Source organism: Clytia hemisphaerica, unplaced genomic scaffold (assembly GCF_902728285.1).
Source record: "Clytia hemisphaerica strain Z4C2 unplaced genomic scaffold, Clytia hemisphaerica genome assembly, whole genome shotgun sequence".
In the NCBI taxonomy this organism is placed as follows: domain Eukaryota; kingdom Metazoa; phylum Cnidaria; class Hydrozoa; order Leptothecata; family Clytiidae; genus Clytia; species Clytia hemisphaerica.
In genome coordinates, this window is record NW_027104192.1 from 861,161 (window position 1) to 879,032 (window position 17,872).

At 34.0% G+C, this 17,872-nt stretch overlaps 1 protein-coding gene across 1 annotated transcript; it reads left to right on the plus strand.

Moving 5' to 3' along the window:
* The first annotated feature begins 1,044 nt into the window (after window positions 1-1,044).
* On the plus strand, window positions 1,045-5,214 carry LOC136815103 (uncharacterized). Its single transcript, XM_067071542.1, has 5 exons — window positions 1,045-1,063; window positions 1,374-1,470; window positions 2,498-2,708; window positions 3,149-4,457; window positions 4,777-5,214. Exons 1-4 carry the CDS (start codon window positions 1,045-1,047, stop codon window positions 4,076-4,078), a joined length of 1,257 nt encoding a protein of 418 aa, XP_066927643.1. The 3' UTR covers window positions 4,079-4,457; window positions 4,777-5,214.
* The last annotated feature ends 12,658 nt before the right edge of the window (window positions 5,215-17,872 follow it).

Here is a 17,872-nt window from a genome sequence, read left to right on the forward strand (position 1 = left end):
GTAACTACCAATATGGTAGATTTATGGATTTTTACATATCTACACATATGGTAGATTTACGATATCTACGCATATGGTAGATTTACGGATTCTAATATCTACACATATGGTAGATTTACGGATGTTTACATATCTACACATATGGTAGAAATAAGTGCGAGATTGGCCTGGAATCTTTCATGATAGAGACAAAATTTAGACCCTATCTTTTTTTAGCTGAAATCACTCCCGTTCAAAAACCTGGGAAGAGCTGGAAAAAGACCAACGCTCCAGATCGCGATTGGGATCAAAGCCGAACGTATGATGTGACACCGATGACACATCTATTTCTAGAAACACGGAAGGTACCAAAAGCTTTTTAATGCAATGATAAACCCAATGATAAATCATAAAAGAATACAGTAAATCGAGGGCTAATTTCTTTGCAAAAAAACAACGAATGCAGTGTAAATCTAAATCCAGCGGGGATCTGATGAAGAAGCTCAAGACCAATAAAGTAATCTTATGCTTGATTGGCTAACATTTCAATCTTTTTGTTAACAGAGCGAAATATCAAAACAGCTCGTAAAGTTTAGTGCTTGGAGATAAGATGACCTTTATTATATTTCAGGAATTTAATTTGACAATTTTCTTTTTTTTTTTCAGCATAAAATTAACAAGCTAGTAATCGGTCAAGAAAAGAAGGAGACAGCTACCATCACGCGTGGAGGAAAAGGCTTAACTTTGCTCAACCCCAGTTACTTCGAAGCTGATACGACCTTCCGAAGATTCAATGAAATATTTCTTATTTTAAAAGATCCTGCACTAGAACATATATTTCAAAAGGGTACAGCAGCAACAAGAAGACTTATACCGAAACTTGGATTTCTCGTTGATAATGGTCCAGGAGAAGCGCCCAGTAGTCCTCTTGTCCAAATTCTTCTTGTTAGACTTCTGACTATCTTGATCTCGATGTTGTTGCTCAATTGTCATACGCTTAATATCACAGTAAATTAAATCCTGTTGAGCGTGTCCATGCAGTGGAAAACGAACGCATAGGACGACATGGTCCTTTCAACTCCAGGTAAAAGTGTATTTTAATTCAAAAGAAATATACAAAGCTTTTCTAATATTTAACAAGAAAGCCTAAGTGGCGTCAAGGCCCAGCAGTGTTAGTAGTGTCACCATATTTTCCATAGTTGCCGAATATTTTATCTGGGATGTACAGTAGGTTCATTTTGTTTTTGAGGAAGGAAAAGTTTTAAAAGTTTTTTATACACTGTCTATCTGTTCAATTGTAGACAAATCCATTCTGACGCGGAGATTGGAGATGAAAAACATTGTGCGAACATAAAAGCAATGACTAATGATCTCATTTCGATCTCTTTCTGAAGATGCAAAGCAAGAGTGTGAATGGACCTACGAAACCAAGGACAATGCCCTTCATAAAGAAATGAAAATCTTATGGAATGCCAAATCTTTATCAAGAAGGTGAGCAAATTAATGGAACTCGATTTACTTCAATGCTGAAAAGTTATCGATTTTGATTTTTGTCATGTAGGTTTTCTTTCCAGTCAATCAAACTTTCTTTAAATACCACTCAGTGTCATTCGTCTACTTCCAGCTAAATAAGAATGGTTAGTAGACGGGTTCTCAATGTAAGAGCAGCATTTCCTTCTACTAGGTTTTTCTTGCTTCTTATTGGGATTTTGTATCATTTGCCTATGATAATAGGTACATTGATGATTACAATCTCGCATTTCGATTAAAACAAATTGGTCAAACAAATACATATGTGTCATTTACAGTATTTCGATGTAGAAATGTGGATGTTTTCAAGCCGAAGAAATGGGAACGTTATAAAATATTGATACTGTGACAGTAATTTAATAATTCCAAAATATTTTCATTTCATTGGGACGCATTAGGAAAATACAAACTTTAACAATTTGAGTTATTGTTTTTCCTTGTAAAGTACAAGAGGTTGAACGTTCATTTTCCTTTTAAAATACAAGAAATTTAGCTAGTCAATTTTCCTTTCAAAATACAAAAAGTTGGAGTTTTTAAAATACAACAGGCTGAGAAGTTAATTTTCCTTTAAAAGACAAGAATTTGAGCAAATGGCTTTTCCTTTTAAATAAAAGTACTTGGAGCTGTTTATTTCCCTTTTCAACCACAAAAAGATGAGCTGATGATTTTTCCTTTTGAAATACAAGAACTTGAATTAATTATTTTTCCTTTTAAAATACAACAGATTTAGTTGTCGATTTTCCTTTTAAAATACAAGAAGTTGAGCAGATATTTTTCCTCTCTCAAATTCACTTAGAGCTTTTGACTCTCCTTGGAGAATGCATAAAATCAAGCTATCAACTAACGCCAAACTTGTTATTTTTCTTAACGAGTACAAAAATGAACCGATTAGGTTTCCTTGGAAACAACTAGAACTAATAAAAAACAACTAAGTAATTGATATTTATTCTCACTAAATGATCGCTTTTTGATTTGTTTTACGTTTTAGAGAGGATGGCGAGTTTCGAGGAAACATTGTGCCAAGATATGAATTGCAACCTATTCCTGATTTCTTGCGTTGGTTCGAGACAGAAGAGCTGCATTATCTTTCTCATATACGAGCTAAAGAAGTAGTGGATGCAATTCAAGATCTCTCCTTGAAAAGCGATCTTTTCCTTCCATCAAGACTTTTAAACACGATGCTATGCATAACCGAAGAAGTAAGTGTTTGATAAATGAATAGTACAAATAGTCATATGATAGTATTCAAAATCTTTATAAATTCGGTTCCAAGACGAAATTTCATTATTTTATTGCCACCGCAGGGAGGAATCACTCCCTTGACACATTTGTTAGCATTAAAAAGAATTTTGTCTCAGATGAGAGGTCACTCTTAACAAAAATTACTGTAGGGCTAAGATCATTCCTTTTGAACGCAAATTCAACTCTATGTGTTCGTTTTGCTGCGGTGACACCTTAATGAAAGTTATGGCTAGTTACTAGCTTTATTGGAGACAGTACCTTTTAGATGCAAGTTTAGTTCACATGGAGTGTGGAGGTTAGTGAACTTTCACAAGCTCAACTAGCTTTGTCTGATAAAATGAATGTAGTCAAAATTTGATGTGGTTTGTTTTAACGTCGTTGTTTTGATTTTATCTAGATCCCTGATGATGTGTTACATTCACTGGCAATTCTATGTTGCACACCGATAGAAGATGTTAAACTCAAAATCCAAGAGGCAAAGGCTAAACAAGACAAAATCATTGAGGAAGGTAAAGAAAATGAAAGATACCGGGCTCACTGTCTATACAAGAAGAAGAAGATTGAGCTAGAGGAGGAATGTAAGAAGCAAAACCTAGACTTCAAAAACAAAAAGAAACGCGAACTAGTGAAACTCCTATTGAAAGGCCAAGAACTACCAGAATATGTAACCAAGAAAATTTCCAACATACCCTCAACTCTCTCAGCAATTTCCAGCCTACCAGTCGCAGACCTCCGATGCATTTTGGCTGAAAATGGTTCGCCGACTATTGGAGTAAAGGATGAGCTTGCGTTGCGTGTCTACTTAAAGAAATCACATAAAGAAGATTTCATCTACCGAACAGAGGCTACCCACATCCTTGAAATCATCAAACTAGCCCAAAATGTTATTCAACAGCAAGAGAAGATCCTTCTTTTAGGTGGTAGTCTTGACACAGTCACTAAGAGAAAATATGACACAACAACAAGACGAGCCATCTTAAAAAAACAAAAAGATGTCGCTCTAGAAGCGGTTTTCAAACCATTGGAAATCTTTACAAAGTTGTTTTTAGATCCCCGTCTACGAACTGAACCAATGGACGTAGAAAATCAAGAACTTTCTCCTGACGGGGATGGAAATACGTACGAAAGATTTTTTAATATTGGTGCGAAAATCAAAGTTTTTTGGGAAAAAGAAGCTGTTAAAGAATTGGGATGGCGTCATAGACTAAAGAAAAATTCCATAGACGGGAAACGAACAATAGGCTTTTGTTTTAACTTATTCAATTTGAAAACGCTCGTACCCAGACCTGATGGAGGGGAAGCGACTTTCAAAATGGCGGATACGTAAGCTGAAAACTTGTTGGAAAAATGAAACTGAGCTTGAAAACATTGGGTTTCTACTTAAAATAATGAGGATTTTTTAATGAATCATTTAATTTAAATTATTTTACAGCTGAAATAAAAAAATAAATGAAATATTTACGTAATGACTGGGTCAAATTGTTCTATTGTGGGTTGTACCACTAACAGGAACACTCACAAGGACCTCTCAATATTTCGTTTACCAAGTTTGAAGACTGAAAATCCAAGACGATTGAGTTGGAGAAAAGAGTGGTTACATATCATCTTAAAGGACCGTGTTTTAGATAATAAACTCCAAAAACAGATTGATAAAAACAATGTTTATGTTTGTGAAAAGCACTTCAAAGTGGAAGACTTGTTACAATGTAAGTAAAAAATACAATTCTATTTTCTTACTTTACAATTATAATGACAATGCTAAGAATATAAGAATTGCTTTTGGCCAATTATGGAACAGTTCCACTTTCTATATTTCCTAGGGTCAAGTTAAACAGGGTTCGAATTGTTAAACATTTTAAGATAAAACCAGCTATAACAGCCTATAATAATGAATAAAATTATATTTACTTTATCAATTACACGTACTCTTGGATAGAGCTGATTTCACTAAACCTTTGCCCATCAAAATGAGAAAAAAGTGTCATTTCGGTGGTTTGATTATAAAGCTTTTAATCAATCTTTCAGATGCAGCCAAAAAAGAAGTACGAGAATTCTGCTTGCCGACTGAAAATCTTCCGAAGAAGCACCTTGATCTACATGAAGTATCAAGACCAACATCAAGCATCGAAAAAAGAGAAATTTTTCAACAAAAGAAAGCAAAACACGATATTCCAAAACCAAATTGCTACAAAGGCTTCAAAGACTTTTTAGATAGAATTCAGAGGCTAAGTCTCAAAGGATGGACTATTGTTAACAATCATCTTGGATTTGTGGAAATCAGAAAGAATTTACCTGAATACCTTGGTCCAAAATTTCAAATTTTTGTGAAAGAAGATCTGACTTTCAGACTTCGAATCCATGGCTGGATGTTGTCTTTGGAATCTGAGTTTATGAAAACCTACAATTCAATGCAGAGCGTAACTTTGAGTTATTTGATCACTATTTTGGAAAAATACCAACTTTGTCAAGGTAAATAAATCAGCATTTTTTGTTTTGCATAAATTTGCTCTCATCAGCCAACAGTGTTTACATTTTTTTTGTAAAATCAGAAATGAACATTCTGATGATAGTTATTTTGAATCATCTTTTTAATTTGAGGTACAGTTTTATTTTACCCTCCAATGGCTTACATTTGCTGTCAATTTGAACAGTAATATTTCATTTTGTATTGCATATGTCGGATTTAGAACCTGGGGGTCGATATTAGAGCATCTTACGGTATAGACAATTCTATGATGTTGAGGTGATGAAAGTTTTCCTCAGTCATATTTCATGTCACATTGACTTCATTCACTGGGACGTACACGTGCCAAATTGGTTAATGCAAATATGTTTTTAATTTTTTTTCAATAGCTGTAGATCTGGTTGAATTCAAAGAGGCAGTCAACTTGCAACATCACATGGTACAAAAAGCATTTGATTTCAGAGATAATCCACCAGAGAATTTAGAAACTCCTCTTCACCAAGAAGAATATTTGCGTTCAATGCAATGTCAGATCCTTATCGAAAACGCTGGTAAATGTACACAGTGTCATAAAATGGAAATCAAACTTCGTAGTCAACTTAACACCAAGAAAAATTCTTTAAAATCACCGTTGCATCCAAATGCACCTTTGTCATTTGTTTCTCCAGACAAACTCGTTGAAACTGTCAAACTTCAAAGAGTTGAAAACAAAGCTTTAATGAAAGAAACAAAAATACTCAGAGAACGATTAGAAGCAGCAATTGAAAAAAACTCTATGGATGTCACTGATGATTTGAACAATGACTTGATAGATATTTTTAAAGGCATCCCCGAAGATAAAGTGCCACCATTTATGCGTCTTTTCTGGGAGGAGCAGCAAAAGTACATTCGAGCAAAAACTAAATCACAGATTCGTTACCACCCTGCCATCATTAAGTTTTGTCTCTCAATCGCATCTAAATCACCAGCTGCCTATGAGCAACTCCGCTTAAATGACAAGGATGGGACAGGTGTCATGGTGCTTCCAAGTCAAAGAACTTTGAGGGATTACAGAAATTATAGCCGAAGCAAGGTATGCTCTTCTTTTCTTTCACCTTTTTAAGAAATCCTCTTGTTTTGCAAATTTCGGTAAAAGCTGGAATAATTTTTTAATTTTTTAATTTTCTTTTGAAGACTTTTGATATGAAAATGCAGTGATAAATCTGAATCCAGAATTTGTTTTTTCAAAATACGATGATGACAGACTTGCTTTTGAATCATCCATGTCTATGCAGTGAAGGGGGAAGAGGGTCTATTGTTTTAAATAACTTACTATTATTCTTTGTGTACAAGGGGGGGGGGTCAATTATTTGGAAAATTTTTGTGTTGCTATGTGGATGATCCCTTTAAGAAAAGGCATATGAAAATATCTTTAAAATTTGGATATGACGGACAGCATAGTTTATCAAGACATGTTTAAAAATTTTGAATTTTTCAAAATCAATTAAGATTTTTAACTTTTGTTTTATAGGATTCAATCCTGAAGTTATTCAAGACTTGATAGATAGGACCAAAGAATTCAGTGATCGAGAGAGATATGTTAATATTCTGATAGATGAGATGAAAATACAAGAGGATTTGGTCTGGAACAAACATACTGGAGAGTTGATTGGCTTTATTGATCTTGGTGATGATGAGCTCAATGAGGGTCTGCTTGAAGACAAAACTAAACTAGCAACACACATCATGGTATTCATGGCCAAGAGCCTTATGAACCCCCTTTCGTTTGCCTTTGCTAACTTTGCTACTGATGGAGCATCCAGTGAACAAATTTTCTCTTTATTTTGGAAGGCAGTGAGTATCTTGGAGATCACATGTAACCTAAAAGTTGTTTCCACTGTTGCTGATGGGGCTTCAATTAACAGAAAATTCATGCAGATGAATAGGGTAAGATATTTAAAGTTAAAAAGTAGCACACTTTCTACCCTGATGATGGGTGGACTTTTAGTGAGGATTTTTAATTTTTTTTTAGAAAAATTAGATTTTGAATTTTTTTAAAGAATTCAAGTTTTTCTTATTATAAATAAAAGAGCCTAGAAATTTATTGGAAAAAAAGAATATGAAAGTGGGAAATCTTTTAACATTATCTCCTACTTTTGTGTCTATTTTTTTAAGAGAGTACTTATGAGCATAATTAGCCAGTAATTGAGGCATTTTTGAAATAAGAATTATTTTTAGCCAGGATTTGATCGTTACTCAATTCTGATATATTGATGGTGAGAGAGTCAAGTATCACCTACACACTTGTATCTTAAAAGGTTATGAAGTGATATGCAATATTAACAAGCATTCAGTTGAAAAATGTCTGTTTAGGTATTCAACCCTCAAAAAATATTTAGTCATTTGTGTACTAGAGGTTAACTACCAAGTGTCGGATAATTACCCTTTCGAGATTTATCAGTCATTGAAATTAATGCAAATTGGTTGGATTTATTGAATTGTCTTTCAATTTGCCTATGAACTTTTGAAAGCTTTGGAAAATTTATATTTTCCAGGTTGCAAATTCATAAAGTTATATTTCAAAAATCACCATGTAAAATACATGTAATTTACATGGTGATTTTTTTAATATAACTTTTAATACCGTAGTAATATAATATAACTGAAACTTTTAATTCATCTATTCAGGATTCAGACGGTAAAAATGGTTCAGAGTTGATTTACAAGGTCAAGAACATGTATTCAGAAGAAGAACGTTACATATTCTTTTTTGCCGATGTACCTCATCTCATCAAGACAGCACGAAACTGCCTTTGGTCATCAGGCTCTGATTTTTCTCCAAGATTCATGTGGAACAATGGTAATTTAAGTTTTTATGTCATTAAGTTATTGGGGGATTTTTGCAACATCACATGGTGCAAAGTTATACGGGGATTCTTTTTGGAAAAAGGAAAGGTATTCAATAAGGGATGGGTAAATTTTAAAAGGGAGGGGGTACAGATCTCTCTGCACACTATGAGGCTAACCTGGGTAAACCTGGATTTTTTCTTGCCAAGTGAACTAACAATCTAATCTAGTTGCTTGGTCTTTGCAAACCAACTTGGACAGTAGGAATTGTCCTTTAGAAATTGAAAAACTAAAAGTGTTAGTTATCCCTTACTCTTGATCTTTCCCTGATCAAATTGATGGTTCTGGAATACTGGCATAGTCAAACATTTGCTTTGGTACGTTTATATTTTTACCTCTTTTAACTTTTCTTTCAGGTTCTTACTTGCTTTGGCAGCACATTAAAACTATGTTTTATGAAGACATGGACAATGGATTGAAGTTAATGCCAAAACTTACCACAGACCACATTCTTCTCAACTCCTACTCTAAAATGAGAGTTTACTTAGCTGCTGAAATTCTCAGTAATACAGTTGGAAACATGTTGTTGAAATTCGGTCCAGAAGAGGCTAAAGGAACTGCTGGATTCTGCTTACAAATGGATCAGTTTTTTGATTGTTTTAACGTGCGAAATACCAAAGAACACAAAAAGACTGGAAAACCTTTTTTAGCTCCATATACCACAGTTGATCCTAAAAAGGATGAACGGTTTAGCTTTCTTGACAAATTTTTGAAATATCTAGATGATTGGAAAAAGAGTACAATGGAACGCCCTGGGGAATTTTCCCAAACCAACCGAAACAATATGTTTTTATCTTTACCAACATATAATGGTATCAAAATTAGCATCAGTTCCCTCAAAGAAATCATACCATTTTTACTTGACCAATGTGGATTTGACTATGTTCTAACAGAAAAGTTTTGCCAGGATGACATTGAAAATTACTTTGGGAAACAGAGGGCAATTGGTCGTTTTAAGGACAATCCAACTGCAAAAGATTCTATCTACAATGACAATATAATAAAATCACAGTTTGACACACGACCGATTGCTGGTAATGTTAGAAAGGCTGAGTTTGATCCCAAAGATATACCAGACACTCCAATCAAAAAACGTAAATGTTAAAAATGCTGTATGTAGTACAGTATCGAAGATAAGAGATATTTAATTAAGACTTTGGTTATAGAGGATCCTAATAGATAAAATCTACTACTCTTTTGTGCTTAATTGTAGGGGTAGGTGGGACAAGTGGGGAGGGGTTAGTGGGTACTCCAGGTGAAAATCAACAAAATGGGGGGGATAATAAATCATATAAATTTTTTCCATATTTTCATCCCCAAAATCACTTTATATTGCAATGACCCCCATTTTATGACTTTTTTTCTAGGGAAAATCACTAAAATCCCCCTGCTTATTCAAAAGAGAAGGAAAATTTGAAAAATTGCAAGTTGACGCTCCCTAAAAAAAGAGTACTCTTAGGTGCCATGCCAAATAAACGCCCCCTCCCCCCGCTTGTTAATTTTTTGATTTTTTTCCAACCCCCTGGACGTTATTAGGACCCCCCCCCCCGTTTATTAATTTTTTTAAAAATTCCCAGCTCCCAAAAGGAAAGTTTCTTGTTTTACTCTAAAAAGCCTAAATTTAGTCTATTTTGACCCTTTTTAGGATTTTTAATAGTCCATTTCCAACCCCCCGGTAATTAGGCCCCCCCCGTTTATTTAATTTAAAACCCCCCCCCCCCCGTTTATTCAGCACCTACGCTAAGAGTACTGTAGCTATTTAAAATTCATTTTAGAGTTTTAGCTAAAAGTCTTCAAATATTTTTCTGAATTTTGATTGGACTGGATTTAGGTCAGAAGGCCTCATAAGCTTTTCTTGTTCAAATTTTAAACCACTTTTTCATTACATAGCTAGATATTCAATTGTTACAGGCTATTCTCTAACTCAAAAGATCTGGAGCAACTTTTAGAGTCTACATTTATTATCCTTTTTTTTAAACTCACATTTTATAAAATATTACGTTGTAATCAGAAATGAAAAAAACTGTAATAGTATTTCATATCTTTTGAGATTACTTTATTGTGTAACATTTTTGTAAATTATTATCTTACCTGATGTAGTTTCAGTGAAAAAAAGAAAATTGAGATCATAAATTATCATGATACTTTTGTCTTAATTTCCTCCACATACGAAAAAGTGAAAAGTGCATAATTCTCATAAAATTTTGAAATGTCTAAAATTCTCAACATCTAAGGTGTCTTTTATTTTACAGACGAAATTGAAACTAAAATACCTCGGCTAGAATTTTATTTAGTTGAATTTTTGGATCAATTTTCACGAACTTGATCAATAAAAATTAAATTTCGAAGAAACGCTTTAAATCTGATAAAAGATCCTGATATCGGAAATGCGGTCATTTTCAAAACGTTGACTCTCGAAATTTAATCGGGTTCAAGTATACTATTTTTGGCAGTCAGACATTTGTATTTTCGTCTAATCCCACAGGGTTTCTTTCGGAGTAAAGTTACTAGGAGGAAAAAAATATAGTTTGTTCATTTTTATTCAAAAGAATGATAAAATCATGACTAGAAACAAAGCATAAAATTTTTGAATAAAATGAAATGAATAAATCATCAATAATAACACAACCGATAAATCAGTGATAACACAATAATTCAAAAATTCTTGACCAAAATATTTGCCTAAAAAACGCTTTATAAATTAACATAATATAAAGAATATGGGGAATTTAGGCATTTGAAAGAAATAAAAATTGTACAACTTTCACAGTAAAGCCATAGAATTTGGTTTTTACTTTGAAGACTAATGGTATCAAGTTTTCCCCATTGTGTACTTTGGCATCTGCTTAGTACTCAAAATACCAAACATATGACGAAGAACTACTTAACTTTCCAGAAAGCTGTTTATCATTTGAGTTGATTTGACCAATCAGACAGTTGGATTTTACAATTTCAAAATAAAAAATAACAAATCGACCAATCAGATCAATCAGAATGATAAACGGCTTTCTGGAAAGTTAGGCAGTTCTAAGATTCCTTCAGTGAAAATTTTAAAAGGAAACATATGGAAAATACATTGGCAGCATAAAATAAATTACTTTAAATATAATAAATTCATGTAATTACAACTTTTGTTTTTTGTGGTAAATAAAAAAATATACAAGAAACTATAAAAACAGAAAAAGCTTTTGAATCAGAATGAAAAATTCAAGTTATAAAAACCTTGGTGAAAAGCATAATAAACAGCAACAGTAACTCTGTAAAAAGAAATTTGGCTTGTCCAAATTGTAAAATCATTTCATACAATATAATGCAAATGAAAAAGTCCAACATTATTATCAAAAATGCAGATACATTATTATAGTATAGACCTCAAGACAAGTTAAAACAAACCAATACAAAATGAAATATATGTATATTATTATATAATTATTGTTATAAATATATTTATGGCTCCTCTTTCTCTGATTTTTTCAAATTTGCTCTCAAAGAGTGTTTTTGAGTTGACTTGCTTTTACACTTGTGTTTTTCCCTTATGCTTTTTGCATATGAAAATCCTCTGATTTTGAGGTAAAGAGAGAGTAGTTGATCAAGTAAGTCTTTCCCAAGATCTGTATCTATTTCTGGTGAATCACTTAAAAGCTGTTCCCAATACTTTTTAACCAATAAGTTTTTCATTAAATTTCTGACCATTGCTTTATAGTCAACCCTTGTGACATGTCTACATGTTTCACTTGTGAACAAAAGTTCAGCTTGTTCAAAAACTTGTACCGTTAATTTGGAGACACACCACAATCCACCTCTATTTTTTGCTTTAATCAAAGCATGCTCTTCCATGTCAGTTGGTTCAATTTTGAATTTCTTCAAAAGATTAAATGATTTTTGAAAAATATCTGTTCGCCAATGTTTACTGGTGCGTAGTTTTGCATAGATTTTGTGGACTGCATGTCCGGCTATGTAATTGAGGGCTGCCTTCTCCTTTGTCCCCAGTGCAGTTCTAATATCAACATTTGCATCACTTTGATTTGGCTTTAGATGCTTTACACAACTGCTAGCAAATTCCAACATTAGAAGGTTATGAACTCGTTTGTCAGTAAATAATAGATCAAGTTTTGATGAAGTTATTCGCCGAAAAGCAGCAAGGAATTCGTCATTTTTATTTTCCTTGTATTTGAAGATGATCTCCTCCAATTGTTTAAAGATTACATCACCTTGATTTTGCGTAATTTCAAAATCAATAAACTGGGATCGAAACTCCTCTGGATAGCACTGGTCATGTGATAATCTTTCAGCAGATTCTTTGATTAGTCTCATAATATCCATCGATCCCAATTTGTCACTTGCAATCTTTGTTTTTTCCTCCTTCTCTTTAACTTTTTCCAAATACACTTCGTGTGGATGTTTTGCTGCTTTATGTCTCTTTATTCCACCCTTTGTCTTGCAAATCTTTCCGCATATTTCACAATCAAATGTTGCCACTTGTGATGTTTCTGTAAGCTGTAGACAAAGAAAACAAAAGTTGAATTATTAACTTTCAATTAGTTAATTTTCCAAGTATTTTCCATCATTGAAACTGAAAGAATCAAGAAAACTTGATTGTTAAAGTGATTGAAAGAAAAGATTTTTGAAAGGTCTGGATTATGTTGCTCTATGCTTGATTTGGGTGTCCTACATCATAACCAAACATAAGTATAGAAACTATTGCATGCACCCTTACACTTTAAAAGCAGTCAAAAGTAAAGCAAATATTATTGGTATAAAGGGAAGGTTTACGTGTGAAAAAAGAACAAAGATTTGCATTGGAACTTACATCTGACTCCATAGAGTTAATCTGCTCCGATACTTCTTCCTCACAGTCGAAAAAACCAGCATCAAGCAAGGAAAGGATATCTTCAATTGGGTAATCACTGCCTGAATTACTTGAGCTGGCCGCCATTTTGAATTTTTCTTCCCATTCAGAAGGTCTGGGCACGAATATCTCAAGTTCCTCTCGCTAAACAATGCGCCTATTGTTCGTTTCCCGTCTATGGAATTTTTCTTTAGTCTATGATGGCGTGGTGGTTGGTACGTTGTCCACGTCACATCGTATTGTCGTGAGGATGATCGCATCTCCGTTCAGTTTGTAAGTGAACGTAAATCCATTTATGACATCGAGGTGGCATCTTCATTGGCAAACAACACGTTAACGCTTGCTTAGTTTTTCAATTTTTAAAGCAAAAATCGTTACAATATGTCACAGTTTGACTATTTGCACTTGATAAAATCCTCGATCAGATTTATAAAATCTTATTCATATCGCGTACCACAGTTATTAGTAGGACAGCTTTTTTCAAAGACTAAAAACAGCCATCAGTTTTTTTCAATTAACATTAACATTTTGATTTTATTTCTTGAAAACACTAAGAACATAGTGCATAGTTTTTCATCCACCCTAACCCATACAATTTTTCCTCGACTCCTATTATATTGAGATGAAAGGCTTATCTCTAATCTTAAATCAATCAATTCTTATCTCTGTGTTGAGTCCGTGTTCTTAGCTACATTTTCCTTGTAGACAACACATTATTTTTTCATACATACATCATTTATTTTCATTTGTAATAGTTTTTGCACTTGATTTTTCAAAACTTACCGATTTACCGAATGAAACTCCTACACAAATCGTCATTGTTTTTAATCAATTGTCCCTTCAACAAAGTTCCTGTAGGAGGTAGCTTCTGCGATTTCGATCATTTATTGGTTTAGTAAACACTAGTTTGATTTACCCACAACACCGTAGCATTCTTTGAACAATTTCTATTGAAGATCTTTGAGCATAATGAGGCATGCTTTTCGGCTTTCAAAAACTAAAAGTACCCTGCGTACTGTAATTCCCTGTTGTTTGATTGATTTTCCGATAAACGTATTGGCGGCCCCCCACGCCAGGGTTTGCCCACGCTAATAATCCCCCTAATCGGGTTAAAGTGCCTATTATGCGCTAAAGCGGCAAAGGCAAAATGAACGATCAGATCCGACCAGTACTGATCCAACTAATTCTCAAAATGACGGTCTAAACTTAATCAGTTGGTTTACTGCGTAACAAAAAACTGTGACATCTAGTTAGGCTAATCAACTAATCGAGTATGGGTTTCTGAGGGGTAGAGATGATTGTTAGGTGCGGATTTCCGAGGGGTCGGATGATTGTTAGGTGCGGATTTCCGAGGGGTCGGATGATTTTTAGCTGCGGATTTCCGAGGGGTCGGATGATTGTCGGATGCGGATTTCCGAGGGGTCGGATGATTGTTAGGTGCGGGTTTCCGAGGCGTCGGATGATTTTTAGCTGCGGATTTCCGAGGGGTCGGATGATTGTTAGGTGCGGATTTCCGAGGGGTCGGATGATTGTTAGGTGCGGGTTTCCGAGGCGTCGGATGATTTTTAGCTGCGGATTTCCGAGGGGTCGGATGATTGTCGGATGCGGATTTCCGAGGCGTCGGATGATTTTTAGCTGCGGGTTTCCGAGGCGTCGGATGATTGTTGGATGCGGATTTCCGATACTATTTTCTTGAATCACATTTCCATCGTCAACCATGACATTTTTTAGAACCGGATTTCCGAGGGGCGAGTTAAAAATTGGCAGCGGATTTCCGAGGGCGAGTTAAAAATTGGCAGCGGATTTCCGTAACTTGTGAAAAAAAAAATTTCCGAGACAATTTTGATGTATAAGATTTTTGTCGTCCACCCCCTGGTAACTATGGCGTACGAAAACAACAATAATAATAGAAACGTAGATTAAGATGCATAATCCAGGTTTAAGCATCATAAAAACCGAAAGCCGGAGCCCGCATTTTCGGAACGTGGTCAGCGTCATTCTAGGCTTTTTACTCAATTTTTCTTGTTTGATGAAGTTTTTTTCACATTTAATTTCGTAAATGTATTCGTTAAGCTTTCTTGCTTTCATTTTCAAGGTTGCATCCGGTAAATATACAAAAACAAGAAGTTACAGGACTTTTTAGAAATGGGATTATTAATCGTTTTTCAAAATCAGGGACCTTCGAGCCGCCATGACAGTTGTCCTTTGCGGACAAACCTAGAACATCAATTGTTTTCTAAAACAATGGAAATATAATACTTCGCTCTCCACCGTTTTATTTGATGTTTATCCAGAGTTCTATGATAAATCCATGGTGACATGCACTTAAAACGAAATATCCAAAATTTTTCAAAGTGAGCAATTCATCTCAATCTTGAAGCCAGGGGGGCAATTCAATTCAAAAACGACCGTATATGAGGTCAAAAATTAGGTCTTTGAAATCGGACCCTTACAGTGTAGAGAAAATTTAGCCGAATTTGAGTAAATTTGGGCGAAACTTTATTTAAGTTGGAACGAAGTTGTAAACGGAATATTAAAGATTGATTTAATTGATTTAACCTCTTCCTTGTAGAATATGCTTTAGTCTAAGACAAATCACTATCTAAGAAATAAACCCAAAGCTGAAGAGTCTCTTCATTTTTTCCAGAATAAAATTCTGGGTCAAATCTCCTTTATTAAAAAAAGTCCAGGAACAGATGTTTTTCCAGTATCTCGACACTCTATATCATGGTATAAGAACAGATAAATATTTCCAGGGAAAGTTACCCTTCCGGAACAGATATTCTGTAATTTCTAGCTTTTGGTTTCTCTTGTTTATTGTTTATTCATTCGAAAAGGAGAAACAGCCGAAAAGTTAGTCAGGAAGTTTAGAAAAGCATCTATTAGGGCCAAGAGAACTCAAGAACGGAGTCAAATAGAGAACCACTTCAAAGTAGATATATCTCAACTTGAATAGCCAGTGAGAGGAAATCGTTAGTTAAAAAAAAAACAGCAGACAAAAACAGTGAATTTAATACACTCTCAGACAGGTGCCTAAAAAACAACCCCCTCGTTAGTTTATTTTTCTATTTTTCCAGCCAAACCCTTCCCCCGTTTATTAATTTTTGAAGATATTTTATTTTGCTCTAAATCACCCGATTTTTGCCCAAATTTACCCTATTTCGGGTTTTTCAGAAGTAGAATTTCCAACCCCCTCGGCGATTTGCCTCCGTTATCAAATTTTGAAAAGTTTTCAAAACCCCTCTGTTTATTCAAACTGTTATTAGGCACCTGAGAATACAGTCTTGTTTGATCAAGCATATAGATCGTCTTCTGAAAGTACTGGTTAATGCATTAAACAAAAACGTCTTGTACAAACAGTGGATCATTTACTGATTATACATTCAAAATTAAAAGGGAATGAAATAGAATAGCATTCATTTGAAGCATCAAGCATATAGATCGTCTTCTGAAAGTACTGGTTAAAGCATTTAGCAAAAACGTCTTGTACAAACAGTGGATCATTTACTGATTATACAATCAAAATTAAAAGGGAATGAAATAGAATTCGTTTGAAACATCAAGCATATAGATCGTTTTCTGAAAGTACTGGTTAAAGCATCAAGCAAAAAAACAAATAGTGGATCATTTACTTTTTTTGCTTCGAAATATAAGATTAAAAGGGATTAAAACTTTAAAGTAAAAGTAACAGGAAAGAAAAGAAAGACCCTGCAGCTCTCAAAGCTTGCTCAAAATCAACAAAAATAACTTGAGCTGATGGTTAAGTATGTTCTTCAAGGTTGTTCTACGGGGCAGACCAACCCTGTTTTTACCGAAATTGAAACAAATAAAAAAGCTGAGAAAACGGATTTTCCAAAATAATTAGTAATCTGAAAATAAGTTCAAAATAACATGTATATTTTTTATACGACGGGTACAAAATGCATAAAACATAATGCATATTGCATAATGCATAATGCATAATATTTGAAAAATTTGAATTTTAGAGGCTATAATAAGGATAATTGGAGAGATAATACTTTCAACAAAACAAATATACCATTTTCTACCAGAAAATAAAAGGTAGAAAGCTGTAAATTTGAATTTTGGATGATGAAGAAAATCCACGATCCACTGAAAATGCTTGTTGCCATTTTGATTTTCATAGGGGCATAGTTGTATTTTACAGAGCGTAGTATAGTGTAGAAAAAACACAAAAATATCTCCTCCGTATATTACTTTTCTTACTCGAAAACGTAAATTTTATTGCAAGATCTTTATTCTGGGTTTTATCAGAGATCTTTTCGAACAATTCCTAATATAATCAACTGGTTTTCCCTATCTTACAAATCATTAGGGTCATTAACCATGTGAATGCTTTTTGTTAGATAAGTCAATATAAATTAAAGAGCTTCATGCAAAAGCTAGATCAAAGAAAATAAACTTAGAATCTTTTTACATTCGAATGTTTATGTGTTTACCTTTGTTTGAGAAAGAAAAAGGGGGAAACCTTTCTGATCAATCTGATCTTTTGCATCTTCTTATTATTTATGCTGACGGAAAACCCTTTGTTATTGATTCGAATTTTCTTATTCGTTCGGATTCGAAAAGTAAATATCATGTCTGGGGAAATCCTTCTGATTGGAATGTTTACTTAAGAAACTCTTCTAAAGAGGTTTTCGAGGTTTTAGCCTCTACAAAGGAGAGTTTTAGAAAATATAAAATCGTTCTATAAATTACACAATACTATTATGTTTTATGCATTATGTACCCGTCGATTTTTTATATGTTTTAAAAAAAGTCTTGGACATGGATCCAAAGATTAAATTGTTCTCTCATAGCCATACAAATGCTAATAGTCTCAGCAATGTCTCTCGACAAACAAGAGTCTTTTGAAACGTAGCGATTGAATGTCCTTAAAAGCAAACCAAAACTAAATTTAT